Source organism: Canis lupus, chromosome 3 (genome assembly GCF_011100685.1).
Source record: "Canis lupus familiaris isolate Mischka breed German Shepherd chromosome 3, alternate assembly UU_Cfam_GSD_1.0, whole genome shotgun sequence".
Taxonomy (NCBI): Eukaryota; Metazoa; Chordata; class Mammalia; order Carnivora; family Canidae; genus Canis; species Canis lupus.
Genome location: NC_049224.1, coordinates 61,862,042 through 61,889,938, shown reverse-complemented (window position 1 = coordinate 61,889,938; position 27,897 = coordinate 61,862,042). Strand labels below are relative to the sequence as shown.

The window sequence follows — 27,897 nt, the reverse complement described above, 5'->3', positions numbered from 1 at the left end:
CTCTGTGGGGCGCTGCCTCTCCCGGGCCGCCCCTGTCCCACTGCACTCTTCAGCCCTGTCTCTCGCCCCCTGCCCACCAGACCTGCCACAGGAGCCCATTTCCGGAGAGGACAGTGATGCTGCCACCTTCAAGCCAACTCTCCCCGACCTGTCCCCTGATGAGCCTTCAGAAGCGCTCGGCTTCCCCACCTTGGAGGAGGAGGAAGAGGAGGGGGAGGCACTCAGTGAAGCCCGCGAGCCTCCCAGCCCCACTGGTTCCCCCGTGGCGGCCAGCCCTGAGCCAGCCTCAGCCCAGGTGGCCGAAGAGGCTGCCTCCCCAGCTGCCGAGGAGGGGGCTGCCGTGGACCCTGGCAGCGATGGATCTCCGGGCAAGTCCCCTTCCAAAAAGAAGAAGAAATTCCGCACCCCCTCCTTTCTGAAGAAGAGCAAGAAGAGGAGTGACTCCTGAAGGCCCGTCCTGCACACACCAATGCCACCAGACTGTCCCCGATTGTGTCTCATGTTCTGTCTTCTTGTGTAACGGAATGCAAACAGCCCGTCCCTCCACATAGCTAGTGCTCCCCTCACGGCGTGACCAAATCCCCACGTAGACCGGTGCTAACCTCCTGGGCGTGTGCGGCGGGTGCTGGGAGAGACGAGCCTCCACGGCCCCTCAGCGTCCACCGTGCCCTTCTGGGACCTGCACCTCAGGGGCCGGGCTCTCCCCCGGGGCCGCACGTCCTGCTTCTGGCTGGACACTTGGAGGCCCTGCTCGCCCTGGCCTTGCCCTCCCTCCTGTTGTGCAGTACCCCATGCTGTGTGTGTGCTAGGCTCCCCTTCATCCCCAGGCCTCAGGTGACCGAATCAGACTGGGAGCTTCCTGCTGGCATTACCTGCTCTGTGATCTCACTTTGTTCGCAGCTAGAGCCTCAGTCTTGGGAAAGCACTCCGTGCCTGCCAGCAGTCCAGGGTATCCTGATGGCCTTTGAGAAGCGAGTTCGGGCTGAGCCGGGGACCTAGCAGCAAAGGGCTGGGTATACCTGACATGCCTTGTGCATGGTCTGATTGGCCTGAGGCCGGAAACAAAGGTAAGGGGCCCCCAGTTTCTCACTCACTGGGGTCTCTAGATTTCTCCTGTCATGGGGAAGATACATTAAGAGGGGGAAGAGTCCTTTCTAGAATTTTCTTTCAGATTTGCAATTCATCCTACATCTTTGACCATGAACATGAATTGGCCACTTTTTGCTTTAGTTTTCTCCCTATAGCCTGCCACGGAGTGCAGCAAAATGCACTTCACTGATTTGGGCGGGGGCTTGGAACTGAGAAGGGATCTCCTCTTTAACTCAGCCTGAAAAGATCTCCTGGTTTTGGGAAAGGGTAGCTCAAGGTAGAAGGGGACCCAGTGGTCTCTCCCCAACTTCTTACACTAGTCATTCATGGAGCCATGCCTGGCTCTCCTTGTTGGATGTTGTAAATTTCCACTGAGATTCCTAAAAAATCACGTGAAGCTGCTTAGTGGGAACTAGTGGGTGACCCATTCCAGGGGCCACCTGGTGCCAGCCTGACCAGGCACTGGCAAGCCTCCTCCTCGCACGTGGGGAGGGGCCCCTGGTGGACCTGGTGCCAGACCTGGGCCCCACGCTCCTGCCCCCAAGCAGGACCTGAGGCTGGCTGCATGGCGCTGACCGCTGCTTTAAGCTTTCTGGCGACGCTCTTCTCTGGTGTATCATGTTGTTGCCACGGTGGTGTTCAGGTTCTCTGCCCTCGCCCTGTCCTCCAGTTAACCATGGACTGTAGCCCTTCCTTTTGTCCCACATATGCAATGACTTTCATTTCACTTTTGTAGTTTATTTTAACTCTTTGTATCACAACATGAAGTTTAGTCGCATATATGGACACAGGCTTGGGAGGACGGGTCCTGTGTCCTTCACTGTAACATGTTTTACTCACAAATAAAATTCTTTAAGCAGTTTCCTTGTCTAAACTGGGAAAGTAGTTTTGCATCTTAATTCCTTTTCTTTGCTCCTTTAAGGTAGGACTCCCAGAAATTTGCCTTGAGTCCCAAAAAGGATCCCCAGGTGTCTTTTTAAGCTTTGAGAGAGAGGGAGGGAGAGCAAGTGAGCAAGCACACTGGTGGTGGGGGGGGGGGGGGCAGAGGGATAGGGAATCTCCAGCAGACTGGACATCTCCAGACCCACCCCCACCCCAGTGCAGATCCCGATGCAGGGCTCAATCCCACGACCCTGAAATCACAACCTGAGCTGAAATCCAGTCAGACATTCAACTGACTGTGTCACCGAGGTGGACCCATCCCCGCTCTGCACCAAGTGTTTATTTCTTGATCAAACACTGCTGCTTTGCACCAGGGAGGACCCTGCAGCCCAGAACTGCCCTTCTCAGGCAAGGGCAGGACTTGTGATGGCGAGAGCCTGGCACAGGGGCCCCTCCTCCCCGGTCTGCCCCTGTGTTGCCTCATGTATGCTGAGCCCAGCCATGGAGGGCCCTGTGTCCCACCCTTTCTGTCATCCTCCTCCTGCAGAATGGCAGCAGATACAGGAAGAGCCTGGTGGCCCCTGGGGTCAGGGGTGGCAAGGTACAGCAGTGTACTGGAGAAAGGCACTGGATATAAAATAGCTGCTTTATTTTGCCATCCAGTGGTCTGGCTGACACCTGTGTTACCGAGAGAAAAGCCCCCAGAAAGCTTGGAAGGTTCTGGAGTCACTGCTCCCAGCCCAACCAGCAGGGCTGTGCACGTCTGCACGTAGGGAGGGGCTAGGAGTGTCTCAGGGACCCTGGGGCTGGGCCAGGGGGGAGAGGGGCGCAGGGAGGGGGCCCAGGGCCTCCTGTCCCCCAGCTCTGGGCAGGCAGGGCTGGCTCAGCTACTCGGCCTTGAGTGTGTGGGCTGGAGGCCTCAGCTTCCTCAGGAGCAGGAAGGGGAGCAGGAAGAGGCCAGAGCACACGGTAAAGCAGACCCTGGCCCCCGCCAGCCAGTACACTGCAGAGATCCAGAGAGATGGCCTGAGCGGTCAATGGGCCCAGCCTGGGCCCACAGCCCCCAGGCCCGGCCCCACCCCCTGGGGCACATGCCTGCCCAGAAGTGCTGTCCCAGGGCCCTCACCTGAGGCAGCCACCATGGGTCCCACCGCCCTGGCCAGGGCGCCCAGGCTTCGCAGTGTGCCCATGATTGTGCCTTTCTGCCCGGCTGAGCCTTTGGGGGAGAAGGGAGGCCATTAGGCTCCTGCTGCCTCCTCCCACCCAGGGGCCTCGGGCAAGGGGAGGGCTTCTCACCATAGTCAGCAACCACGGAGGATAGGCAGGGCACCACCACGGCGGCAGCTGGCGGGGACACCCAAGAGGTGGAAGTCAGCCCACAGGAGACGCCAGGGGGGGCCGTGACCCTGGACGCCTGGCCCCTGGCTCCCACCTGTGTCCACCCTGGCCCTCTCACCAGGTGCCCACTCACCGAAGGAGTAGAGCAGCAGCCCCAAGCCCAGCACGGGCAGTGTGAGCCCCCAGCCGATGAGGAGGAAGGCGGGCACGAGCAGCAGGATGGCCTGCAGATGGGCGCAGCAGGGTCAGGACCCACCCCCACGCTTTCCAGTGGAACCTGGGACTCGGCCTGCCCCCCGCCTCTCCCGGGGGAGCTTTGTACCCGCTTCACAGCTGTGATCTCCCCACCAGGGCTGATCCTCCGTGCGTAGGCCCCCTGCACAGCAGCCATACTGAGGCCGATGGAGAAGAACATCTTCCCCTGCTGCAGGCTGGGAGTGGGGGAGCCGTGAGGGCTTCAGTTCTGCTGAAGCCAGGGAGCCCCGGTGACAGCTGGGTCCCTGCAGTCCACAGGGGGTGGGAGGGGCAGGACAGGGAGACGGTGGGGGATGGCCCCCCGGAGGCGGGGGAGTCAAGTCCTTCAAGGGGCCTCGGCAGCCCTACCTGCTGAACTGGAAGCGCTGGTGGGCAAGGAAGCTGAGCGTGTACTCCAGGCCCGAGAACAGGAAGAGGTAGAGGAAGTACACCAGGCCCAGGCGGCGCAGGCTCCAGAGTCCTGGCAGGCAGTGGAGGTTGGTTGTCAGGGGTCCACAGCCCAGACGATGGCAACTAGAGGGAGCCACAACCCCACCCTCGTGAAGGGGGGTGACTCCTTACTGTCTCCAGCAGGTGTGTCCTGACTGTGAGTCACGGCTGAGAATCGGAGCAGGGCCAGGGGGCTGAGCAGGTCAGCAGCAGCTCGGAACCCGGGGGTGATGGAGGGTGCCTGGGATGGGGGCGGGACTGGAAAGGCCTGCCAGGTGGCCTGGGAGGGGCAGGACCTCCCGCCCTGGGCTCCAGTCCACCTGCCAGGCCTTCCTGGCAGGGGCCTCAGGAGGCTCTGTGGCCCTGAGCCTCTGCACACCAGGAGAAGAACAGCCCAGCCTCCCCTGGCATCTGGGACTGGTGCATACGATGGGTATCCCCGCGTGCCCACATGACCCAGCCCCCAGCCCTAGGACCCGACAGTGGTTTCTTCCTGGGTCCCACCTTACCCGCTTCTCTGGAAGCAGCGTCTCTGGCAGGAAGCAGAACATGAACAACAGGTTGGAGACCGCGAAGAGCAGGGCAAGCCAGGGCACTGTCTCCGAGGGCAGTGAGGCACCAAGCATGGGGCCCAGTGTGAAGCCCAGCGAGAAGGCCACCCCAATGACTGCCTGGGAAGAGGGCCACCTGAGCTAGGCAGGAAGGCCCCAGCCAAGGAACCCCCAACCGCTCATCCCCACCTCCTGCACGCACCATGCCTCGGCTGCGCGCGGAAGGTGAGCTCAGGTCAGCGATGATGGCTGTGGAGAGGCTGACGTTCCCCTTGCTGATGCCCCCAATCACCCTTGAAGCCAGGAAGGCTGCGAAGCTCCTCGAGGTGGCCCACACGGCATACGACACGACCAGACCTGTCTGCCTCGGGGAAGCATCCATGGGGTGGGTGGGTATGGTCACTTGAAGCTGGGAGGGGCCCAGAATGGGGCCAAAAAACCCAGGTAACACCCTTGGGGCACTGCCCTGTTCTGGAGCGCCCAGGGTCCCTACTGTCCCCATAGGTGGCAGGAGCAGCTCTGGGAAAGCCTGGCTTAGCCACAGAAGCCACCTGCACCTCAAGCACCACACCCAGGGGGCAACGAGGGGCTAGCAGCCAACCCCCTTTCTCCCCAGAGGGCTGCCAGGTGGGCGAGAGAACTGCACATTCCCACGTCTTGGGTGCCACATACCAGGGACAGCAGCATCGTGGGGCGCCTCCCCAAGCAGTCAGAGACTGCCCCCGTGAGTGGTGCCAGGAGGAACTGCAGGAAGGAGAAGACGGAGCCAATCAGACCTGTGAGAAATAGACATTCTGGTCACCACGACAGTCTGTTCCCAAAAGTCTGATCACTTGGGGTGGGCCCTGCACTCCCCAGCCGGCTGGGGCGCCCTGACAGCGAGTGGATACAGCACTTGGGTAGGGGGCAGACAGCACCCAGGAGCAGGAGGACCGGAGCCCAGGCAGGATCACAGGGGCCCCACACGGGGCTGGGGGCCGTACCTCCAAACAGGACGCTGTTGTACCTCTTCTCTGCTGGCATCCTGATGGCTGCTGCAAACCAGTCCACACCTCGCTGCCACGAGCCATAGAGGGGGTCCTGGGGAACATGGAGGTGTGATAGGGTTTGGGGGCAGTGGGCAGCCATCCTGGGAGTCCCGAGGCCTCTGGACCCGGGGGAGGTCTCACGTGGGCACGACTGTGGCTCTCCAGCAGTCCTGGCAGCAGGGGCAGTAGCAGAGTGAAGGCCAGAAGGTCCAGCAGGAGGCCGAGGAAGACCACAGTGATCACGCGGGTGTCCTGAGGCGTCTGCTGGTGGATGGGGGGGCGCGGGGTGCAGCTGCCTCCGGCTCCCCAGCCCATGACGGCTGCTGGGATCCCGCCTGGCCAACGTGGGGGCAAGTCTTCATGGAGCCATCTCTGGTCCCCAGCACCCACCATGCCCCCAAGCAGCCAGCGGCCAGCAAGCACCCTCACGGGAGCGCCCTCTCCCCAACACAGGGGTCCCTCTGTGCGCCCCCGCCCCGACCCCGGGCAGCAGGAAACCAGGCTGCGGACTTGCGCAAAGAAACCGCAGCCACTGATGCCAACCGTCCCAGGAGGCCGGATGGGGGCATCGCGGCCCCGGGGCACCTTCCCACCCCACGGCCCCGTGCGGAGCGGGCAGGGAAACTGAGGCCCGCGCGGAGGTTGGCCCCGGCGGGGGTGCGGGCGCCTGCGCCTCGAACACCCCGGGATCCAGTCCCCCGGCCCCGACCTGCCCCGCCGGAAACCTCCCCCTGCCCCGCCCGGGCCCCCGGCCCCCGCCCCCCGGCCCCCGCCCGGCTCCCTCCTGGGCGGGGCGGTGGCGCGCGCACTGCACGCGGGGCAGCCCCGCCCTGCACTTGCCGCGGTCGCGCGCTCGGGGCGGACAGACGGACACGGACACACGGACGGAGACGGACGCGGAATGGCCCGCCGGGCCCGGGGGCGGGGCGCCCGCTGACCACGCCCCGCCCCGGAAGTGGGGACGGCGTCCGCTTCCCCTTCCGGCCGGCGCGCCCGGGGCCGCGGGGTGCTGCTCGCGGGGTGCCCTCCGCCCGCCCCCCGTGTCCTCCCCGCTCTGTAGCAACGACTTCCTTCGGCGCCTTCGCCGCCTCCGTCTGCACCCCGGACCTGGCTGCCGGGGTTCCTGCGACCCTGCCGACCCGGAGGTCACGGCAAGCCTGGGGAAGCTGGCTCGGCTTCCAAGTGCGTGTGTCCCCCGCCCACCCCTTGTCCCCTGGGCCCTCACACACCGCACTAAAACCCTGAAGATCATAGTCACGCTGCCGGAGAGCCAAGGAGTCCACCCTCGCCCACAAGGTAACCGCTGTCACCGAAGGACCTTCGGGCCGCTCTTCCTTCCGGCTGAGCCTCTCCCTCTTCAGCGGCCTGTGGGTTACCCTGAGGCGCTACCTTCCCATCTGGGATGGTGGAGGACGGAGGACTCCAGACTGCGGGGAGCTGCCCAGGGCGCACCGCCTTCTCCACAAGCCATCCTGCGTACTCCCTTCTGCAAGGCGGGGAGGCAGGGCTTCCAGGAGCCGCTCCACAGATACTCACATTTCCAAGAACTACGTCTGGAGTGGGCTTGGGGAAAGGCCCAGCGTGGGCAGAGTGGTATGTTCTGGTGATACGGGATCCAAACGGGGGCTTTATGGGCTAGTTGTGGGCACATCCCGTCCTCGTGGACCTAACACCCCAGCATCTGACTTGGTCCCACTTGGTCGTTGGGCAAGAGTCCAGGACCAGGGACTTGGGTGAATTAAAGTAGCAAGAGCTGTGTAAGGGAGGCCAGGCCTCACTGGATGAGCTGAACCCGCCTGGGGCGTGGGTGTGACAGGACCTTCCGACCTGTGGAGCCGCACACCTGGCAGGCATGGCTCTGGCGTCTTACTCAAGACCCAAGGCTGCTGTGGGCAAGCTCAGCTTCAGCCCCAATTCCCCGCAGGTACACTCTGGCCCCATACTCTGCATTCCCACACCCCCCAACTTGTCCAAAATCAAGCTCCCCATTCTCCCCACCACGCAGTCAGGTCACCCTCTCCTGGCTCCCACATCCATTCTGGCTCATCCTCAAGTCTCTGTGGTCACTGCTGTGGCTGGCAGTGACCCCAGCAACTGGCTTCTTGCAGGGCTGCTCGGCGTACCATGTGCTGTGTGACATTGGCTCCCACCGCCAGCCCGAGCCCCGCGTTGCCTGTGTCACCTGCCGAGAAGAGGAGACTCGAGTGCCTCATGAGACGTCACTGTGACAGAACAGGTCCTTGCTCTCAGTCCCAAACATGGGGATTAACGGGGTGTGTCTGCACATGATGGAGCACACTGGGGCCAGTGGGGCCAGGGAAGAGACCAGGTGCACAGGACGGCAGCCTTTATTAACAGGGCTCGGCATCTTCCTGCCTCATCTGTGAAACTACTTATTTTTTGAACTTTTTCCTCTTCAGAGCCTTCCATTCACCTTCCTGAGTGGCCAGACTGTTAAAAAGCTGTTTCACTTTTCGCTTTCTTTCCGCATCCCTTAAAAAAAATAAATCATTTTTACATTAGGTTTTGCAGGATGTTTTGTCCTTTTCCCCACATGACCCACTGGCAGCTCATGTCCACACGGGCCAGGGCACTCACAGCAGGGAACACAGCAGTGACTACCTGGGCCCGGAAGTCACCCTTGGGACACCTGCCACCACTGCCCGCTCACCGTTCCAAGGTCTCCGAGAGTTGCATCCGTGCCAGGAACTGGTTGTCCCTGCGGATCTCCCGGACTGCTCCTTTAAATTCACGCTTGTGTTTGTGGATCAGTCTTTTTCTTTCCTGTTCCTCCTTGCTGCTTCCCTGCTTCCTTCCAAACTCGAGGCTGGAGGGGTGGGGAGCCAGTGTCAGGGGGCCAGCCCACCTGCCTCCCCCTGCTGTCTGCCTCCCAAAGGCTATCCCTCCCCCTGCCCCCACCCACCCCACACTGGGCCCCTTGCAGTGGGGCTGGCACGCACACTTTGACCAGCCGGGGGGTGAAGAGCCTCAGTGGCACGGGCTTGCTCTTCTCACAGACCAGCGGCCGGCAGCGCTGGCTCTGCTTTCCCATGTCGGTCAGCGTGCTCAACGTGCTCTGGCACAGCTCCTGAAACGCGGAGGGGAGCGGAGACACTGAGGCTGGAAGAGGCACGCCTTGGAGAGCAGACAGACTCGCCCACTGCCTCGCCCCTCTGGGCCCATGGCCGCCTCTGCTTACAGGGGTGTGGCCACGAGGGAGCCCCAGCGGTTCGTCAACAGGTGGGGGGGCCTGTGCACTGCAGGATGGCTCACACTTTTGGGGGCAGTACAGACCTGCTGACGCCCTTCTAGAAGGCTCCTGGGGCACTGAGGAGTAGAAACAGCCAGTGCTTCAGCATCTAGCGCATAGTGGAATTGCCTTTCCCAGAGAAACTTGTCACGATGGGCATGAATGACTCCCCTTCACGGACACACATGGGAGCCTATCCTGTACCTGGGGCGGCCAGGAGTGCAGGGGCAGCCCACAGGGAGCTGTGCTATGGGCACGGAGCAAGACCTGATGGTCTGACCAACAGAACCAGAGGTTTAAGGCACCTCCATCATGGCTGTGGCTCCCAGAAGAAACAATTGGCTGGGCTTCTGAGAAACTTTCTAGAAGCCAACCTGCTGACGGTTCTGTTCTTTTCCCTCATGTAAGTGTATCCTGGAACTCAAGCTTGCTTGCATCACAGGCATAGCCACCTGCACCCCTTGCCCAGACGTTTGCCTCTGAGGGCCAGAGCCCGGTCTCCAAGGGGACTACATGGAGAGCATGGCCAGCTCGGCCCACCTGTGGTCCAGGAACACCATCACGGCCCCTCCACCAGCCCAAATCCCGCGGGACCCTTACTCCTGAGGAAAGTAAGGAAAGGAGACATGACTTTAGGGATAGCATTCTGGGCAGCGGGAAGGGCAAGTGTAAAGTGTCCAGATGAGGGGGTCAGAGCAGGCTGGGGAGCATGCCAGGTCGTCTGGCCTCATGCATCCCAGTCCTGCCTTGGCCTTGTGTCCCAATAGCACCGACACCCCCTCTGGCAGAAGACAGGGTAGGGAGGGGGCATACAGGGAAGGCCCTGGATGTTAGCGTCGGAACAAGTAAAAGATGTGCCAGGGAACGGAGGGAGCCCAAGACAACTGTTTAACAAACACATGGGAGTTTCAGGCCAAACTTAGAACATCCTTTAATTGTTCCTATCACCTTGTGAAGGACAGTGGGACTGTCCTCAGAAAATCTGTGAGGCCCAGGGGGGACGTGGATCTGGAGCTGCCGCCCTGGCTGCAGGCACAGAGCTGTGGAGCGGCTCTTACACTGAAGAGCCGGAGTCCATCCAAGAGAACGGTTATTTGGGCTCGGTTGTCCCACCACCATAACTTCTAGAGCTGCGACCTCAAGGCGAGAAGGCCCACTAACCTGATCCCCATTTCTGGAAGGAGCTCCGGGGTCAGGACTCACCTGGAGTTCCGGGGGGTGAGTGCGGTTGGCCAGGTGCTCCGTCAGCAGGGCCCTGAGTGGCCTCATGATGTCATGGAAGGCGGGCAGTGAGCTGTACAGTAGCACACAGTGCTTCACCAGAGCCACACACACTGCCAAGCAGGATAGTCTGCAAGAGGGTGACACCCAGGGTAAGGGCCGGGAGCAGGAAGGAGACCAGCTCCTTCAGTCACTGCTGGAGCCAATCATCTTGGCTAACATGCAGTGCTGAGAAACCCAACACCGTGTTTCAGGAAGCTAAGCATCTGCCCACGCGCAGTGCCCACAATGGCCAATGGCTCATAGTATCAGGCGTGCAAAGTGCCCCGTATCCTGGGTAGAGAGGGCCGCTGTGCAAAACACAGCAACAACCTGAAAACAGTGGCTCCAACTTAAGTTTTTAAATTACTATTTGCAAAATCAAGCAGACATATCTTGAAAAATAATGCACACATCCTGGGAAAGTTTTTTTTTTTTTTCATGGCCCGGATCAGACATTCCCACAGAAGACACAAAGATGGCCAGCAGCACTGGTTTCTAGAGGAATACAAATTAAAACCGTGTCGAGTTAACACTTCATACCCCTCAGAAATTCTGTTAAAAAAACAAGAAATAAATGCTGATGAGGACATGGAAGATGCAGGACCCCTGTGCACCGCTGACAGCATCTAAGGTAATATAGTGCACGGAAAAGCTTCTGAGTATATACCCTAAGGATGAAAAGAAGGGCCTTGAAGAGATGCCTGCACCCCCATGTTCACAGCAGCTAAGACACAGGAGCACCCATGTGTCCATGGACAGATGGACAGACAAAATATAGTCTATCCGTATGATGGAACGTTATTCAGCCGTAAACAGGAAGGATGCTCGGACACCTGCTAGAATGGGGTGAACCTGGAAGACGCTGTGTTATGAAGTGAAATATGCCAGCCACGGAAGGACGGAGACTGTGTGACCCCACTTCTAGGAGGCCCCAGAGAAGACAGATCCTCCAGACTGAAGGTATGTGGGGGACCAGGGGCTGGGGAGTGAGCACGTGTCAGGTATACAATCTGTCTTACAAGTGAGGACTTCTGGGGATGAATGGTGGTGTTGGCTGTTCCAGGGTGTAAATGTACTGAAAACCACTAACTGGTCTCTTAAGAATGATTAAGATGGTAAACCTTCTGTTGTGTCTTCTGCTACAACCAGAGAATATTTCAAGTCATCCATAATTTAAAAAAATCAGAGAACAAAGGGATTTCTGACAAACAGCCCCAGCCCTCCTGTGGACTGAATGTGTGTCCCCCAAATTCACGTGCTAAAACCGAATTCCTAGCAGGACAGTGTCTGGAGGGGAGTCCTCCAATCCTTGAACAAGGCTGTGCTTCCTCGCACTTAGGTCCACTTAGGTCCCTCACAGCCTCCAGAGATCTTGTAATCTCAATGAACTTTCCCTCCTTGGTTAATTCCCATGCTTTAGTCTTTTTGATGCTGTTATAAATAAAATTTTAAAATTTCCTTTAAAACTGTTCACCGTGTATAAAAATGCAAGTTTTTGCTGACTTTGTACTTGGTTACTTCACTGTAGTAATTTATTAGATCTAACAGCTTTTTGTAGTCTTGAGGATCTCCCACATATAACATCTACCATCTGCAACAGTGACTCTGGTGTGTCCAGCTCCAGGCTGGCCGGATACTGAGCCCGCTCCCCTAGGTGCTGCAGGCCCTATACCTACCTGGTGTGGTTGGCCTCTGTCTTAGTCTGGGCCTTCAGTCCACTTGCCCAGCGGAGGGACAGGCCTGTCCTCTGCCATGTGGCTGTGTCCTCTTCATCAGAAACCAAGAGCAGTTCTGAGTTCTTCCCAGATGCTCTGAAAGGGTGCACCAGAGTGTAACCTGAAGTCCCAGCAAGACAAAGACAGAGGTGGCCTCTGAGCATCATGGGCTCACAGGGCAGGCTCTGCATGGTGAGGCAGTTAGAAGGCTCACTGCTGACACACGCATCCTATTTTTAATACACAGAAGTGGGGTTCCAGCTTCTGTAGGGGTGACTGAGGGCACAGGGTCAGGTGCCTGACCTCGTGAGGGAGACAGGCAGTAGCCAACACCCGTGAGACAAAAGGGAACAAGACGGAGGTGGCACAGTTAACCCAGTCAGAGATGGCCTATCCCAGAAGACGGTGGATGCCAGCAGAGAGGACTTAACCCTGTCACCACCCAGAAGAGCAACCGAGGCAGCAGGCAGGGCTGGCCAGGCACAGTCTGCTCCGGGCACAGCAAAGCCAGTGGTGGCAGGGTGGAGGGAGAGGGACACAGGGCCAACACCCGGCGAGCCCACTGCCTGCCACTTGCAGCCTCCAGGGCTTTCTGCTGCAGCACTTGGCCTTGAGCTACGACCATTTCTGACAGGTCCTCAGGGTATGACCGCACCTCTCCAAACCTACTCCCTGCCGCCCTGGCCCTAGCACACAGCCGCATTGGCACAGGGGTCAGTGAGTTGGGGCGCATCAGCTGCGTGCAGGAGGGTCTGCTATGAGGTCTCAAGAGAAGTAGGACAGACAGTGTGCTTAGGTTCCTGAATGGAAGAGCTGCCAGGGCTGAAGTCCCCGCCCCTGCCCAGATCCACACGATGTACGATTAGGGCAGGAAAAGTGATCCTATGGACACAAAACAGCAAGGGGCGGAGACCAAGCGGTGCCCAGACAACCCGAGAGGGAAGAAGTGAGTGTGTCTGCACCGCGAGTGCTGCTAGAGGGAGGCAGGGGACCTAAGACCTGCGGGACAGTCTAGAAGATTGACAGATGCTGGAACTCCTCCTCATTACAATGTTGCTTCTGACGGTCACTCCTTCCAAATTTCCCAGCGCTCTAGAAACTACACAGACAGGACCGTACACTAGAAACACAATACGGCCACTCTAAGTGTAAATGTTCTTATATGAGAGAGTAATAAAAGATAGGTCTTAATGATGTATTCATTTAACCCAAGATGTAAAACTGTTATTTCAACATATTATCACTTCAATCTAAACAAACTGAGAAGTTTTACATGTTTCTGACAGTAAGCAGTGGACATCTGGGGGACAAGGCACCAATGGCACTGGTCGCGTGGTGGATGGACCAGCAGGACCCGGCTCTCTCCTGGGCGGCATCCACACAGCTGCAGAGGACAGGAAGGCTGCTACTCTGGCCGGTGGGGCTTCAGATATCTTGTCTAACTTCCCCACGTTCACGCTCTCCACACAAGTACCAACAACTTGTAAACACGCAGGGAAAATATACGCTTGGAGAAGCTCTGTTGAACCACTCACCTTGGCCATGCTTGTTTGGAGTTGCAATGTAAAGGATCCCAAGGAGGAAATTCACGAGCTCAGGTATGAACCTCCGAGACAGAGACACATAGTCCAGGAACATGCAGCACACGAACAGGCCCTTCACCACGTCGTGCAGAGACAGGACGGGACACTGGCATTGGGAGCACGGGCTGCGGTCAGCAGTCAGGAACAACATCCTCAAAGGCTGCACTGGCTTCCTGACTGAGCTATGGCCCCATGCGGCAGTGTGGTCCAGTGGGCATAAACCAGGTCAAGAGCCTGGGTTGGCCCTAGCATCCTGCCTTTCTGAGGAGACCCACTGCATTGCAAGTGCCACTGAGCGTGCACCAGTCAGATGCCAGACTTTTGAAGCGGATGGCAACAGAGACCCACACCAGACTTACTTGCTGTCACCACTGACCTGAAGGGCTCTTTTTGGTATCAACCCCTCCCCAACCTTACCTGGGGCCACTTCTGGGTTATCTTCCCAGACCCGCTTTGATGAGGCCTTCCCGTGCTTGGCCCCAGATAGTGACACCCCCCAGGCTCGCTCAGCTGCGCCAGCCACACACACAGGGAAGGACATACCTTGGTGAGCAGCTGGCTCATGCACACCAGCGCAGGCGTTGTGACAGGGTGCCAGAAATCAGAGGTTGGAAATAACATCCCAGCAATTTTCAAATAAATGAGCTAGAAAGGGAACGTCACCACACAGATTAGAGATATGAAATATAAAATCTGGCCTAGAGCAGCCCTGGTGGCTCAAAGGTTTAGAGCAGTCTTCAGCTTAGGGCATGATCCTGGAGACCCGGGATCAAGTCCCACATCGGGCTCCCTGCATGGAGCCTGCTTCTGTTTCTGCCTGTGTCTCTGCCTCTCTCTCTCTCTCTGTGTGTCTGTCATGAATAAATAAAATCTTAAAAAAAACAACAACAAAAAAACCAAAACAGGGCAGCTCCGGTTTAGTGCCACCTGCAGCCCAGGGCGTGATCCTGGAGACCCTGGATCGAGTCCCACGTCGGGCTCTCTGCATGGAGCCTGTGTCTCCCTCTGCCTGTGTCTCTGCCTCTCTCTCTCTCTCTCTGTCTCTCTATGTCTCTATGAATGAATAAATAAAATCTTAAAAAAAAAACAAACAAAAAACACGGCCTAACGAAGGGCCCAGGAGCAAACCCGCTGTAGGCCCTCATGGGGAAAGGCTGTAGACTTGAACACACCCCACCTCCATGGCGGCCTGGTGGCCCAAGCGCCTCCCCGGCCACCTGCGGGCACACGCCGGGCATGGCCAAGCTCTCTCCACCACACCGCACCCACACCAGACTTCATCCGAGCACCCGCTAAGCCCTGAGGAGCCCCCCAACAGCCTGACAGGAACAGGCAGAGGACACAGCAAGACCTACTCGCCAAAACAAATTCCTCTGATACATGAGAACATCCTTGGCTCGGCTCACGATGAGAGAAATGCAGGCTTATAAGGCTATGTCACAGACCACTACTTTTTTTCTCAAATGAGTAAAGAAAAGCTGGGTACTTGGGTGAGGCTGTGGCAAGGCTGTGGCATGGGGAGGGGCAGGAGAAGCCGTGCGGACAAGCGTCGGAAACAGGAAGAACATGCTCCCTCCATGGACACACTGAGTCCGTAGTGTGAGCGACAACTCCGGCCTGCACCCCTGGGACTGAACTGCAAATGCGGCTGCAGGCAGCGGAAGGTTACCCCGGAGATGATGGGCTTAGAAGCCAACAACCACTGGCCCTTACTTTTCAGGGATGACCCAGGCCAGGTGCACTCACAGGCCGCCCATCCAGAAGGCACCACAGGGGCTGGTTCTCAGAGCAGAATAGCGGCCCTGCACCCCGGCTCTGTAGGATCTGCAGGCCCTCCAACTTGTCTGAAGGCACAGAAATCCCCCCTGAACTCCCAAAACTGGACCACTTTGAAAATGTCATGTGGGAGACCTCACGTCCTCCTTCCTGCTCCTGGCAGGGGGTCTAGCACCAACCTGCTGGGAGGGCCTTCCACAGAGCCCTCCATGCCACCCTGTGATCCCAGAGAACACTAGGCCTGGGGAGGCAGAGGAGAGGATGGCCCGCCTGGTTCCCGGCTTGCTCCTCCTCACTCTGCCCGTCACGGACCGCATGTGTCCACTGAAAGGGCAGTGTTGACAGTGATGGTTCCCACATACTGGCTGCTGAGTCCCAGCTGTGAGACGGCTGTGTGACATGTTAACTCCTGAATCCTCATGGCAGGTCTCCAGGGCAAGAGGCGACCACTGCCTCTGATGATAGATAAGGCAAGAGGCCAGGACCACGTGGGTCCTCGGGGGGCTGGGATGGGCCCTGCTGCACGGTCTTGCACCAGCACACCATGGGAAAACAGGCCACTACAGCGGTTAAATAGGGGAGTGTCTGCTGAGGGCTGAGGCTTACAAGGAAAGTCACCAGCCACAGCTGAAGGACACTGGTCCGATCCTGCTTTGAGGAGGCCATGAAAACCAGGAACGCAAACCCGGTATTTTTAAGTTTCTGTTAATCACTCCTTCTTATTTCTGCAGAAACCCTAGAACACTGGACAGACTGAGCAAGCACTTCACGGTCACCAACATGGACGAAGTGGCTGTGGCTGCCACAAGCTGCCAGAGCCCTCAGGGGTGCTCAGGTGCCTCAGCAAGTCCGTGGCAGAGCCGTTGTGTGGGCTTGGTCCTCACCAACACACTCATTCTATTTGCCCTAAAGCCTCTTCGCCACTAAGGCCACCCACCACAGCTCCACTCATGGGGAATCAGCCCAGAGCTCCCTCTTTTATGAAACATTTCAGTTACTTGTTGGCAAGTAAACAATTCTTTCCGCCTTGTACCCGTTTGTTCTCCAGCTCAATCTGGAGGCTCTATGGTCTGGCGAACCCACCAAACTGCGTGCCCCTGTACTCAGCCAGCCCTTCTGGGCAGCTGACAGCACTGGCCCCTGGAGCCTGAGACCAAGTCCCTGCTCACCACGTCCAGGCCCGGAAACGCCACCCGGCCTCTGGCCTCAACAGACCCTTCCATCTCATGCATGGCATCTCGTAGGACAAATTTTATGGAGTTGCTTGCAGAGTCAGGAAACATCTGGCAAAGATTATATAATTGCCTGTTGATCAGAAACACAGGTCAGGGGAAATGACTTCAGATAAGGCAATTAGGAAAAAAGGCTCCCAACCTCCCATTCACCATTTTCCCGTTAAATTGTCTACTGAGTGGGCAAGATAGCTTGGAACCCCCTGGATGACTCCACTTCTCTTATGGATCTGGCTGGCCTTCTTGGCAATCAGATAATCTTTCTAATAGTGTTTGTTTTATATCAATCCTAAGAAGCCGTAACTTTTCTGCAGCAATAGTAGAAGCCTAATGCCGCAAGGAGCACATTCTACGTGCCAGAGTCAGCAGACGGTTCCAACGTGCCATCCGCAAGAACTCACTGGTCCTTCAAAAGCGCTGCTGTGCTGGCAGAAGGTGGCATGGGAATGAGGGGTGTGCAATATGTGGCTGGCCACAGGGAGGCCCCTATGAGTCCTGGTGCTCACTAACCCTCCCTTCACCACACCACCTCCAGCTGACCTGAGGCTGGGAGCCATGCTCCAGTCTCTGCTTTTACAGGGGTTCTGGTGCAGCGAGAGCTCAGCTGCCCCTGGGCAGGGTGGGAACAGGAAGATAGGAGGCACTGCCCTCCCTGACGCTCGCAGCATGAGATGTCAGGTTCCACTGAGGCACGGACCTGGAGTGGGCAGGTCTCTGGGCAGTAACAGAACACGGTCTACCATGTACCCCAAACACCTGTCAGCCTGTCCGAGTATAGTTTGAGATTTCATTGTTGAATGAACCAGAAAACAGGCTTCCAAACAGCATGAACAAGTCTGACATGTTCAACTGTCATAAAGTCAACGTATTTGCAGTTAACAGCAGGTCTGTCTCCGGGGTGGCGGAGGGGGGCCATTACCGCTGAAATCACTGTGGCTCGTGTATGCCGTGGTGCCCGTTTACAAGGTCAACTGTGCTAACCCTGAGACATGGTTTTACGACTGCCAATAGAAGAGTCACTCAATGCAGCCCCATATTCCAGTCAACCACCATCGTTACTTACACAACCAACTTATCAATTACTCCGAGGTCTGGGGTATCACTTGTAGCCAAATCTCCAACATACTCCAAAAGGAAGCCAAACAGTTTCTGCAGGAACATGGATTGGGAACAGAGTTCAGTGCTGACCCCCAGAATAAAATCACAGGAACACAAGGTGCTGTCTCCCTGTTCTGGCTAAAACAAGTGCACACGCGCCTCAGGGCCACTGCTAGGAACACGCTGACTGCAGGCCGAGGAGGGCTTGGGTACATACTTCTGCAGATGGGCAGACAGCACACAGGTCTTCACATGACCAAGGACGTGGCCAGCACTGCGCCTCATTCATAGGCGGGCAGCGCTTGCTGAGGAGAAAAGGCGCTCCAAGTCATTCATCTCCTTGAAAGTCTGGCTCTGCCATGCATGGGCCAGAGAAGCCACAGGCCCGCCGCCCCCACCTCGGTGTCCCTCCTCTGCTAGGTGAGGGTGACAGCATCTCCTCCTGGGCCTGGGTCACTGCGCGCACCTGGTGACTGGCAGCGTCCGGACACAGACCGCTGCCACCACCACCACCCCCCAACATGCAATGCAACATGTACGTACTTCCAATTTTGCTTTGTTTCCTGCTGCAAGACTTGGATGGTTGCATGTTTTAATTCTCTCCACCACTAATAGCTGCTCTTCCATCGTTTTTCCTGATAATAAAGATTTCAGCTCCTCGTAGGATTCAGGGGCTGTCAGAAATGCAAAACACACTCCACAGTTAACATTCAAAAGGAGAATCACATTTCTGAGAACACAGAGATTAAAAACGAAACAATGGGGTGACAGTAATTCCCCAAGAGACAATTTCACGTGTATTCTACAAACATGTTTCACCTCCCACCATGACCACTGCTGGTAGACCTAATGTATGCTCTGGCATGTCTGGGGGTGAGGTGCAGTGGGACGACTATTTACCAGTGACCACGTAGCACCCGAGGAAGGACTTTACCGCCAGCATGTGGGGAGCAAGGCAGCAGGGTGCTGGTTTCAGTGTTCATGCTGGCTCAGAATGAGTTTGAAGGAACCACCCAGACCCCCACCGCCTGCAGGCCATGTCCAGGGAAGCCAGCCTCTCTTGCTAGTTCATCCTCTGGAAGTGACCGTAAGTCACAGGACAATTTAGGACTGCTTGCTATAACTGGATGATTTTTCTACACACACCAGACAACACAACACACAACGTTCACTGTAAGGTGCCATGTGGTCAAATGAGAGCCCAGGTCTGAACACAGGAAGCCTCACAGGTGACTCCCCAGTCTCCCAGGCCCTTCCCGGCTCTCTGTGGCAGCCACATGGGTTTCCACCACAAAAGGCTGGCCATGGAAAGAGCACAGTACCCTTCAGTGGAAAGGTGTGTGTTGTCCTTGTTCTGCTTTCAGCCCACAAACTGCCTGCAGTCACACAACAAAGGCCGGCTAACACTCTGGCCAGATGCCAGACCATGCCAGTGACAAGCCCTGACGTCGTAGGTGGGCACATGTCCATGTGCCTGGAAGCACACCCTCAGTCTCCACTCTACTGAGGTGGCCCCAGAGAGGCAGACTTATAGCCAGGTCACAGAGATTATCCCAACGCATAAGCAGACCCAGTGTCTGTCTACCTGCAAATGTATAGGGCAGCTCGTTTCTGGCGGCTTCTCGAGCTTTGTGGCCATTGTTGGCCAACCTCTTCTGTGGGGCCAGCCGGGGCTCTGTGTCTGGCCGCCCACAGTCCTCCTCGGTCTCTGTGTCCGAGTCCAGGTCTGAGTGCCCATCTGGGTCACTGCTCTCCTCTAGGTTCTCGTCACTCGGGTCTTCGTGGTGATCTTCCTCACTCTCACCGTCACTGGCTTCCCTGCTCTGCTCTTCCTCCACGCTCATCTTTCCATCCTGGAGAATGGGGGAACCACAGGCCTCACTACCCAGGGGAGCACCCTGAACGACATGGAAATGCTGCACACACCTGGGGCAAAGCCGTGAGTGTGGCATTCACCCACTGACACCAGCTCCGGGCCCGCCTTGCCAATAGGCCAGGGCACAGCTTCCTGATCTTGGGCGCCGGGGCTCCAGGGCTCTAGGCAAAGCTTAGCATCTGCGTGGAGCAGTGGGACCCAAGCTGTGGCAGGCGCCCTGGTGGCCACAGGCACCAGCAGCTGTGTCTGTAGCCTCCCACCACTGGCTCTGGGGCTGGGGAGCAGCAAGTCAGTGGGGGCTTCCCAGTGTCTGGGCCACATCCAGAGGTGGATGACTGCTCTCCTGCCAAATAACCTGGCATTCTGTGAGCACCTGGTTCTTCCCTCAGATCCTCTTCTGCTCAGCGTGCCTGGCCTCCTTCTCTTTCCCCACCCTGAAACAGGGCTGATTCATGCTAAAGAGAGGAGGGTGAAGTCCTCACAGCAAGTTTTAGAAACTCAATTATTTTACTTGCTCCCTCAAAGGCCCTGCCAAGCCTGCAGATAACCACACACTTATGAGCAAAGAGGCTGATGGGAGCACACAAGTACATAGCACAAGGCTGGGGTGCCCTCCTCTAGGTAGCCTGCCTGGCCAGTCCACAGCCACGGTATTGGACCCACCTCGCACTCCCGGATGCAAAGTACATTCCATTCATGATGAACCTCTTCCACACCAGAAACCTTGCTTTGGGATTCACAGAGCAAGCCATCGAGTGAAGGAAAAACCTCTTACCGTGTAAGAAAGCAAGCGCCTGTCGTCTTTGTCCAGAACAAAGTCGTCATTTAGGTCGTCCGCGGACAGGTGCTTCGGTTTTCTACTATCACCGTGCATGTCTTCACCGCGCATCCTCCGAAGCCTCGCAGCCTGTATAGGAATGAAGCACAGCCACCTGTGGTGCTTGTGCCACTGCGCGCCTGTGGCAGGAGGCATGCGCTCCTCCCCTCCCCCAGGCCACACTCGTGAAGGGGCTCTGAACCCGCTTTCCGCCTTCAGCTTCAACCTGGCTGCAGGTACCAGGAGAAGCGCCACATGCGACACTCCCCGCCCCAGAAACAAATGGAAACAAGTATTGCGGCACAAGTGTGTTCTAGCCACCAGGAAGGTAAGCCGGCTGTTCTAAGGTCTTTCTGGCTCAACCATGCAGACTTCATTCCCCACGATGCAGCCATGGAAGAGAGTAGCCACCACAGCAAGGTCTGCATGGCCAAGCCAGGCACTCAAGGATGCTGCCGTGTGTGGACAGGCCATGGGCCCGGAGAAATGGCCAGGTACAGAGCAGTGTGTCAGTGTTTGTCTTTGTTTCAATGTAATGAAACTTTAAAACCCTTTCTTAAGGCACAGGAGAAACGTTGAGAAGACGGTGCCTTGTCTCGTTAGCAGTTGTTTTAAGGTACAGGGATTAGAGCAAACATTTTTTTATTTGGTATTTTTGGGTATCAGCTGCATTTTTCTTGCTTTTATAATAAAAAACAGGCACTTATAGTAAAATAAATATAAACTTTAAATAGAATAAGAAGATCCCTTTGATACAGTAACACATCTCAACCCATCTCAAAGATGGAGAAGGCAGGCCTCAAACATAGATCCCATGGCGCCCCACATCACCATCACGGCCATGGCCACACCCATACCTCCAGCTTCTGGAGCCGCTCCTGCTCCTCCTTTGCCAGTTCCTCTTCCGTCTTCATCCTGTTAGAGGGTTGGGCCTTCATCTCAAAGCCCAGCTCACGAACCATCATGTCATACGCATCAGGCTGGGCAGAAAGAAGAAACTTTTCATTTTTAGTCTTTTTAAAAAACGATCTGTACAGGCAGCTTCCTGCATGTCTGGTAACATCTGGACACCATGAAGGAGGAAGCCAAATCGTACCCAAGTCTGTCCTGAAAGAAAGCCATTCTGATCTGCAGGACACTTAAGGTCACATAGGATTTTTTTGAGAAACTCTTCTCAAAACATACCTGCTTTATCAAAACTAAACACTGCTCATTAGGCATTAAGCCCACAAAACAAGCTGAGGTGAAGGAGACAGGAACAGTGATAGCAACCCCCAAAGGTGAACACCTCACCCCATGACACGGCCACCTGGTAAAATCCTAGGAGCCAGACATGCAGGTGAATGCAGCTTTTCCAATAATTTAGACTAAAAAGAATGTGGTAGGAATCAAGTACTGTTTGGAGAGAAAAATAACTGTATATATGGATGTACAGATGCGTAACAGGAAAATTCAGACACCGCCTGAGGAAGCCCCTCCGCCCCCCAATCTAAGGACTTCTCAACCACAAACAACCATTTCCTTTAATTATCCAGGAGTAGAAACTGAAGTCCCTTTTTGTGTAGCTCTATGTGGACATTACAAGTATCAAGACAGCTACATGAAAAGTTCCCCGTGACACACAGGAGCTGAGAGATAAGGACAGTGGCTGTACAGGTCCGGAGAGATGTTGGCCTCCACCTTTTCCCCAGAGGAAGGTCAAGTCAACTTAATACCCACCTTGGGCTTCTCCTTTTGGTCCCTATTCTCAGGCTTGGGTGTCTTATGAGCCAGCAGGGTCTGGATTTCTTTCCAGTCTTGATCCAGCTTCTCTGTGAGCTCCAGGGCGCCTTCCCGCTGTGCCTGTCTCTCCCTCTGGGGAAAGAGAACAGACATGGCACATGCTACTAGTGCTGAGCCACAAGCGAGCAGCCCCACTCATGTCCAGGCCATGCTCAACGGAGTCAACACTTAATGTATTGGCACAAGAGATACCGTGAGAAATCAGTATCTTAAAAAAAAAATGGAAGCTACAGAATCTCATCACACAGAACTAATTTCCTGCTATAAACCATGCATCTAGAAGCTCCTAGCAGTTTACTGGTAGTAAAAGACCATAAAACACGTCAAAATACAAAAATCAACTAGCTAAAAACACCCCAAGTCCCCCCACCCCCAAACGCAACAGACCATAAGAAGTACACGTGATGAAATTTAAAATACTACTATTCAAAATGAATGCTTCTTTTAAATTTACAGAAAATGTTAAATACAGCCTAAAATTGTACAAGGAAAAAAAAGGCCAAAAGTTGTTTTGATGAGCGTCTCTGGTGATGGAGGCCCCCACTGGGAGCACTAACGCACCTTCTCCTGTTTTGACTTTGCAATGAGCTCTTCAATCAGTTCTTTGCGTGACCTTGGTTTCTCCTCATCCTCGCCTTGCTGCTGCAGGGTCTTCTTATGAAGGAGCCCGCCACCACCTCCAAAATGGGCGGCGGTCAGCTCAGCTGGAGACAAAGAGCAAAAAACACATCTGTGAAGCCAGATGCTGGCACAGTTACCCATTCCTGCAGCACTCACCAACCGTTATCTGAGTACAATCTCAAGAACCAATTCCATATTCAAGAAAAAACTCTCACACACAGTAGCTGTAGGAGACCACAGGAGCAGTAGCACTTGAGAAACACCCAGCTGTATGGGAATGGTAACTGATACTAAATTTAATCTGCTTTGTTACCATCTATAAGGAAGAAACTCAATATTATTCCCGCCCCCCAACTAACACGATTGGTTCCACAGTTATAAAGACTAAGGAACCGTAAACATTGTTAGTACAAACATTCTGCCCAAACTGATCACATGGTGCAGGAGAATGCACAAGAGTCTATGCAGGGGTCAGACAAATCGCTGTTTCTCTGAGCTCCTGGGTAAAGTAAGCTGAAGGGGCAGTTCAAATAAGATAACGGATATGTGAGAATGTTCTCAGCCTGCAGAAGCTGCTGCCTATCCACATACACATTTTCTGAACATTCTCAAGTGAAAAAATACCCAAAGAACCCTGTGTGTGTGTGCAATGACTTGAGAGGTTAATGATCGGTGACACTGGTATCCCACGTCTTCCTGGGTCTCCAGGAAGGACAGGAAGAAAGTAACCAGGAGTAGACTGTCCCCTTGCCCCCCAGCCCTCACCAGATAGCGTTCCTCGTTCCTCAGCGTCACTGTCACTGTCAACAATGTCATTATGCTTTTCAATGTCTGCCAAAGACTGGCCGTAATGAGTTAATTCTTCATCCTCATTGAGGTTGTAGATGCTTTTTTTTTCATGTTGCCGCTGACAGAAGAGGGAGAAAAATCAGTTTCCTAAAATTTCCACGTTCATTTAATGGCAAAGCCCAGTTATTTTCCCACTATTTGTATAATGTGATAACCTAGCCCAAAGCACATAAGATGATTCTGGGTCATCTGAGCAATGATTCAGATATAAACAGAACCCACAGAAGGTAAACGAATCAATGGGCCAGCCAAAGCCACTGGGAAATCATGCCAGTGTTCCACAATCTACTTGCTTTCCACCCAACCGAGCCATGGGTCGCACATTGGTCAATGACTCCCAGGACACATGATTGCATGTGTTCCAGTTAACATACCTTTCCACCCCGCTGGTGGCTAGACAAGGGTAGAGCACTGGCCCACTGGACCTTGGGGGGAGCGCCCACCCAAGTATAGGTGAGCAATGGGGCAACCACCTTCTTGCGCCTGACTTCTGTGTATAACCACAGCCTAAGGCCCTCCTCTCCTTGTCTAGCATACCTGCTGTTCCAAGGCAAACCTCTTCATCATCTTCTCCTCTGGACTCATGCTGCTACTGTATTCCCCAAAGCGCTTATCAGTGAATACGTTAGACTTATCCCTTTCCTTGTATTCCTTCAGTAATGTCTGGGTACGCTGGAAAACAGATCACAGAGACATCTCAGGCTGGTCCTGGCAACTCTGAGCTCTGATGGCTTGGTGATCTCGGTCCCTCAAGAAGAAATGCTTCCACAAGGGGACACACAAGGGCTCCACTGAATTGTAGGATGCCATCGCCACCTGGCCATTCTGTATGCCCTACAGGCCACTGAAACCAACAGTCAAAAAAAGGGCTCATCTACTGGCTGGAAAAACAGATCTCAGTTACAGAGGAAGTGGGGTTGTTACCATACAATGAAGGCAGAGAGGACTGTGTCTGGGGCTTGGGAGGCTCTCTGGAGCGTGCCTCAGGACTTCTGTGTCCAGCACTATAGGTTAGAGAATATCAGAGCAGGATGCCTGGGTGGTTCCATCAGGAAAGCATGTGCCTTGGGCTCAGGTCATGATCCCGGGGTCCAGGGATGGAGTCCTGCATTGGGATCCCTGCTCCAGCAGGGAGTCCACTTCTCCCTCTCCGTCCTCCCCTTCCCCTGCTCACCCTCTCTGTCAAATAAATAAATAAAATCTTAAACAACAACAAAAAAAGAAAATCAAAAGCAATCAGAGCAAAGCCCAACAAAGGAGCACTAAGAAGTGGCTCAGTCATGTAGACACCAGAAGCGCTGTGGTTCTAGCTGAGAGTCAGGGAAACATGAACAAGGAGTTACCACAGAAGCCGAGCACGTCAACAACAACGTGATGACCAATTACAGACATGGACTGTAGCAGAATTGCTTATTTTCTCTGTCACATGATGCCTTTATCTGTACAGTCGATCCTTGCTCCTCCTGGAGTCCAGATCTGCACATTTGTCTACTTGCTAAAGGTTATGTGACCCCAAACCACTGCCCAGGGCACCTTCGTGGTCATTCATATGTGTGGGGCCTAGGAGATACAATCAAGAATGTGATGGCTCGGACTCTGGGGGGCACCTGTAAGAGGGAAATAGCAATAGTACCTCCCGTTGGCTGCTGCTACGGGATCACAAGAGTTTACACAAGGTGGCTCAGGACAAAGCTGGGGACAGGTAGTGTTTGTTGTGTGTTACACACTCAAGTCTGGATTTGGGTCTCAGCTCCCCTACTCCTGACCTAAAGAAAGTTCTGGAATGATTCCTTGTTTTGGTTCCTCATGCATTAATGGGGATAATGCCAGTACTTCCCTCATAAAGGCTGGCTGTGGGGATTCAACAGACGTTTCTTGATAAAACATCTATTCCACTGGAAGGATCCCAGATACATTAACTCTACTTATCTCACCACTTCTGTGAGAAACAAGAAGAGGGAGGCCCAGCCAGCACAGGATGGCACTGGGATCACACCTGTAGTATCACCACGCAGGCGGGTGCTACCCAAAGTGCTGCCACGGATCGGAGGAGACACATGGGACAGCACATTTACTTCTGAGGGCCCGTCACCAGCGAGAAGACTAGGACCATCTTGCCGCCCCATTTGCCCTGACACACACTACATGCTTTAACTGCCCTGCACGACCTGAGTTCCTTCTGGACAGCTCTGAGCTCTCCCACCCCAGGCAGTGCCGCACACTCCGTAACAGGGGACAAGGTACCTCTGTCCCCACCAGTAACATTCTACTCACCCTTCCGAGCTCAAGTGTGACTCCCTCTATGAAAAAGTTCTTGGTTTTCCTGTTATTTGTATTTCCTATTATATATATCACATATGCTTTCTTACTACATATATATATATGTAGGTACATATACGTGTGTGTGTATGTGTATATATATACACACACATACACACACACACTATATACTATATACTATATATCCTGATTGTGAGCCCCCAAAGCACTGGGGACAAGAGGAGGCATCAACACAGGCCTCCAGGCCATTCACCGCAGGCCTTCAGCACAGAGCAGGAGGTATTACAAGTGTGAGCAACTGGCCCTATTTGGGCTGTGGGGCTTGGGAAAGTATCAGAAGTGGTGACTTGTGCTGGCCACCAAAGCATGTGCTGGGATAAGACAGGACCTTTTGGACAAGCTGAGTTGCAAGAGGCAAAGCAAGGACAACAGGTTGTGGCCAGATTGTGGAGTCTGAGAATGACAAGCTGAAAAGTTTAAGAATAATAGCTAGTGTTTAGACAACTTACTATGTGCTAAATATGCCATTTTATTTAATCTTAAATGACCACTAGGGAAAGGAAGGATATCATTATCCTTGCTCTGGATATGAGAAAACACTTAGCTAGTGGAAACAAACATGGTTGCTCTAGAGCCCAGGCCACCCGGTCCCCACACCTGCCTTGGGGTATGCTGTACCGGCCTCATCACCGGCTGCTGAGTCTATCTTGTCAGTTCAAAGATGGCCTGCTTGTTGCAAACTATGGCATCACATAAGTGCAGGCCCTGGAAGGCAGGGGTCAAGTCTTCCCTTACCTTTATCTCCCAGCAGTTGGAGGGAGCTTACAGCTGAAGTTCTCTGGGCGCTTCAGGCTTCTCCTTCAAATCGCATGCAAACCCAGCCCTTAGCTGCGTCCTTGGGAAACGTAGGTCCTTTCTGTGCCCTAACTTTTCCACCTACCTTAATTTTTTCAATAGGGCACTAATGTGCTTTCCTTATAGTAACAACAAATATTGTTAAACCTAAAAACCTGCCTCAGAAGCTGCACATGGAATGCGGAATGCCATCTATACGGAGCCTGAAAGGCACAGAATACTTTGGGGCTGGGAACACACAGGTGGCATTTCAATCTTCCTGCGAGGGACAGGGTGCTGTGCTTGGAAAGAGAGGTGCACTTGTTCTCCTAGCATCTGTGGCATATCCACCTTGCAAAGAAAAAGATGCACCACCCCTAGACCAGAGGCTCCAAGTCCCCTAGAGAACAGGCCATAAACTGCGCGCACAGATGCCAGAAGCACCGAGGGACCGGCGCACAGGGCTGCAGGCCGTCCCGTCCCCTGGGCGCCGGGTTCCCGGGGCGGCTCCCCGCAGCACACAGGATCGGGGTGACTCACGCTCAGCTCGCGGGAGTCACGACCCACAGGGGTCACGACCCACAGGGGACCCACGGTCCACACGCCCCGTCCTCACCACCGGCCCCGTCCTGACCGGCGAGCACTCTCCAGACCGCCCGCCCGCCCTCGCCGCCCCAGACCCCGGCAGTCCTTACCTTCTGGACGGCCCGCGCTCGCGACACCCCGGGCTGCCCCACGGCGTGGCGCGCCTTCCTGCCCAGGACCGGGAACTTCTGCCGGTTCACCTTCACTTCGAACGGGTTGGGGTTGGGCCTCGCGCGGCCGCTCTGCGCCCCCGCGGGGGCCCCGGAGCCCTTCCGGCGAAACGCCGCCAGCCTCGCCTTCCCCATGGCGAAGCCCCCAGGCCGCGACGCCGGGTCCCTCCGCAAGCGCGTGCGGGAACCCGGGAGCCGCTCCGCCCTCGTCCCGCGAGAACCTGCCGGCGAGAAGTATATGCGACTCGCCAGGAGCCTGCGCGCCTACGGTCGTGCGACTACAACTCCCAGCAGGGCACGCGCGCCCGACGCGCCGTCGTCTCCTCCCGCCGCACGGCCTTCTGGGAGCGGTAGTGCCCTGCGCGGCGCGGCGCCGCACCCCCCTCAGGGCGCGGCGGCGGGGGGAGCGCTCGGGCGCCCTCTGCTGGGAAGCCGTTGGAGGGAGCCGGCCGCTGTGCTAGTAGGAGGCGGCGGCGGCGGCGGGCAGCCTCGGTCGGGGAGCCCCTCCGGGGGGCGGGGCTCGGCAGACACTCCGGGCGGCCCGGGAGCCGGGCCCTGAGGGGAGAGTTGCCCGCGCCAGGCGCGAGCGATGGG

At 55.7% G+C, this 27,897-nt stretch overlaps 4 protein-coding genes across 15 annotated transcripts in view; 2 read left to right on the top strand and 2 right to left on the bottom strand.

Moving 5' to 3' along the window:
* ADD1 (adducin 1) overlaps nt 1–1,967 on the top strand; it is an 87,270-nt gene extending 85,303 nt beyond the window's left edge. For 6 of the 7 annotated variants that reach the window (XM_038533206.1, XM_038533205.1, XM_038533204.1 and 3 more), the window contains one exon: nt 81–1,967. In XM_038533206.1, the coding sequence (XP_038389134.1) occupies nt 81–448 (368 nt within the window). In that variant the 3' untranslated portion in view covers nt 449–1,967. The remainder of the gene's footprint in view (nt 1–80) is intronic. The other variant, XM_038533208.1, reaches the window with a different exon arrangement.
* MFSD10 (major facilitator superfamily domain containing 10) lies at nt 1,807–6,535 on the bottom strand. 6 transcript variants are annotated; one of them, XM_038533215.1, is made up of 13 exons: nt 5,714–6,257; nt 5,528–5,624; nt 5,217–5,320; nt 4,747–4,905; nt 4,503–4,664; nt 4,126–4,234; nt 3,913–4,024; nt 3,632–3,740; nt 3,443–3,533; nt 3,268–3,315; nt 3,098–3,187; nt 2,494–2,649; nt 1,807–2,070 (listed from the first exon to the last, which is right to left on the bottom strand). In XM_038533215.1, exons 1-13 carry the CDS (start codon nt 5,963–5,965, stop codon nt 2,066–2,068), a joined length of 1,494 nt encoding a protein of 497 aa, XP_038389143.1. In that variant the 5' UTR covers nt 5,966–6,257; the 3' UTR covers nt 1,807–2,065. The 6 variants fall into 6 exon arrangements, with proteins under 6 accessions (XP_038389143.1, XP_038389146.1, XP_038389145.1 ...); XM_038533214.1 differs by lacking the exon at nt 1,807–2,070 and adding an exon at nt 6,413–6,535 and having other exon boundaries at nt 2,167–2,649; nt 5,714–5,907; XM_038533218.1 differs by lacking the exon at nt 2,494–2,649 and having other exon boundaries at nt 5,714–6,247.
* LOC106558633 lies at nt 5,964–8,094 on the top strand. Its single transcript, XM_038533697.1, has 3 exons — nt 5,964–6,086; nt 6,439–7,165; nt 7,681–8,094. The coding sequence occupies exons 1-3, from the start codon at nt 5,964–5,966 to the stop codon at nt 7,707–7,709; spliced, it is 879 nt and encodes a 292-aa protein (XP_038389625.1). The 3' UTR covers nt 7,710–8,094.
* Nucleotides 7,903–27,514, bottom strand: NOP14 (NOP14 nucleolar protein). The gene is made up of 18 exons (XM_038533200.1): nt 27,244–27,514; nt 23,972–24,106; nt 23,351–23,492; nt 22,526–22,668; nt 21,902–22,036; nt 21,040–21,162; nt 20,141–20,272; nt 19,075–19,342; nt 18,033–18,163; nt 17,455–17,540; nt 16,329–16,464; nt 13,927–14,028; nt 13,336–13,489; nt 11,762–11,921; nt 10,026–10,173; nt 8,533–8,660; nt 8,244–8,399; nt 7,903–8,065 (listed from the first exon to the last, which is right to left on the bottom strand). Exons 1-18 carry the CDS (start codon nt 27,436–27,438, stop codon nt 7,966–7,968), a joined length of 2,574 nt encoding a protein of 857 aa, XP_038389128.1. The 5' UTR covers nt 27,439–27,514; the 3' UTR covers nt 7,903–7,965.
* Between the last annotated feature and the right edge of the window lie 383 nt (nt 27,515–27,897).

What these genes read in the sequence shown, in the direction of transcription:
- LOC106558633 (XM_038533697.1), top strand. Translation starts at nt 5,964, where the DNA reads ATGCCCCCAAGCAGCCAGCGGCCAGCAAGCACCCTCACGGGAGCGCCC. An exon ending in AAACCAGGCTGCGGACTTGC is followed by an intron (nt 6,087 to 6,438) that starts GCAAAGAAACCG and finishes CGGGGCGGACAG; the next exon opens with ACGGACACGGACACACGGAC. An exon ending in GGCCCAGCGTGGGCAGAGTG is followed by an intron (nt 7,166 to 7,680) that starts GTATGTTCTGGT and finishes GGCTTCTTGCAG; the next exon opens with GGCTGCTCGGCGTACCATGT.
- MFSD10 (XM_038533213.1), bottom strand. Translation starts at nt 5,965, where the DNA reads ATGGTGGGTGCTGGGGACCAGAGATGGCTCCATGAAGACTTGCCCCCA. An exon ending in CAACAGCGTCCTGTTTGGAG is followed by an intron (nt 5,321 to 5,527) that starts GTACGGCCCCCA and finishes TATTTCTCACAG; the next exon opens with GTCTGATTGGCTCCGTCTTC. An exon ending in GCTGCTGCTCTACTCCTTCG is followed by an intron (nt 3,316 to 3,442) that starts GTGAGTGGGCAC and finishes TGTCCCCGCCAG; the next exon opens with CTGCCGCCGTGGTGGTGCCC.
- NOP14 (XM_038533200.1), bottom strand. Translation starts at nt 27,438, where the DNA reads ATGGGGAAGGCGAGGCTGGCGGCGTTTCGCCGGAAGGGCTCCGGGGCC. An exon ending in GAGCGCGGGCCGTCCAGAAG is followed by an intron (nt 24,107 to 27,243) that starts GTAAGGACTGCC and finishes TCTGTTTTCCAG; the next exon opens with CGTACCCAGACATTACTGAA. An exon ending in GCTGCCCTATACATTTGCAG is followed by an intron (nt 18,164 to 19,074) that starts GTAGACAGACAC and finishes CATTTCTGACAG; the next exon opens with CCCCTGAATCCTACGAGGAG.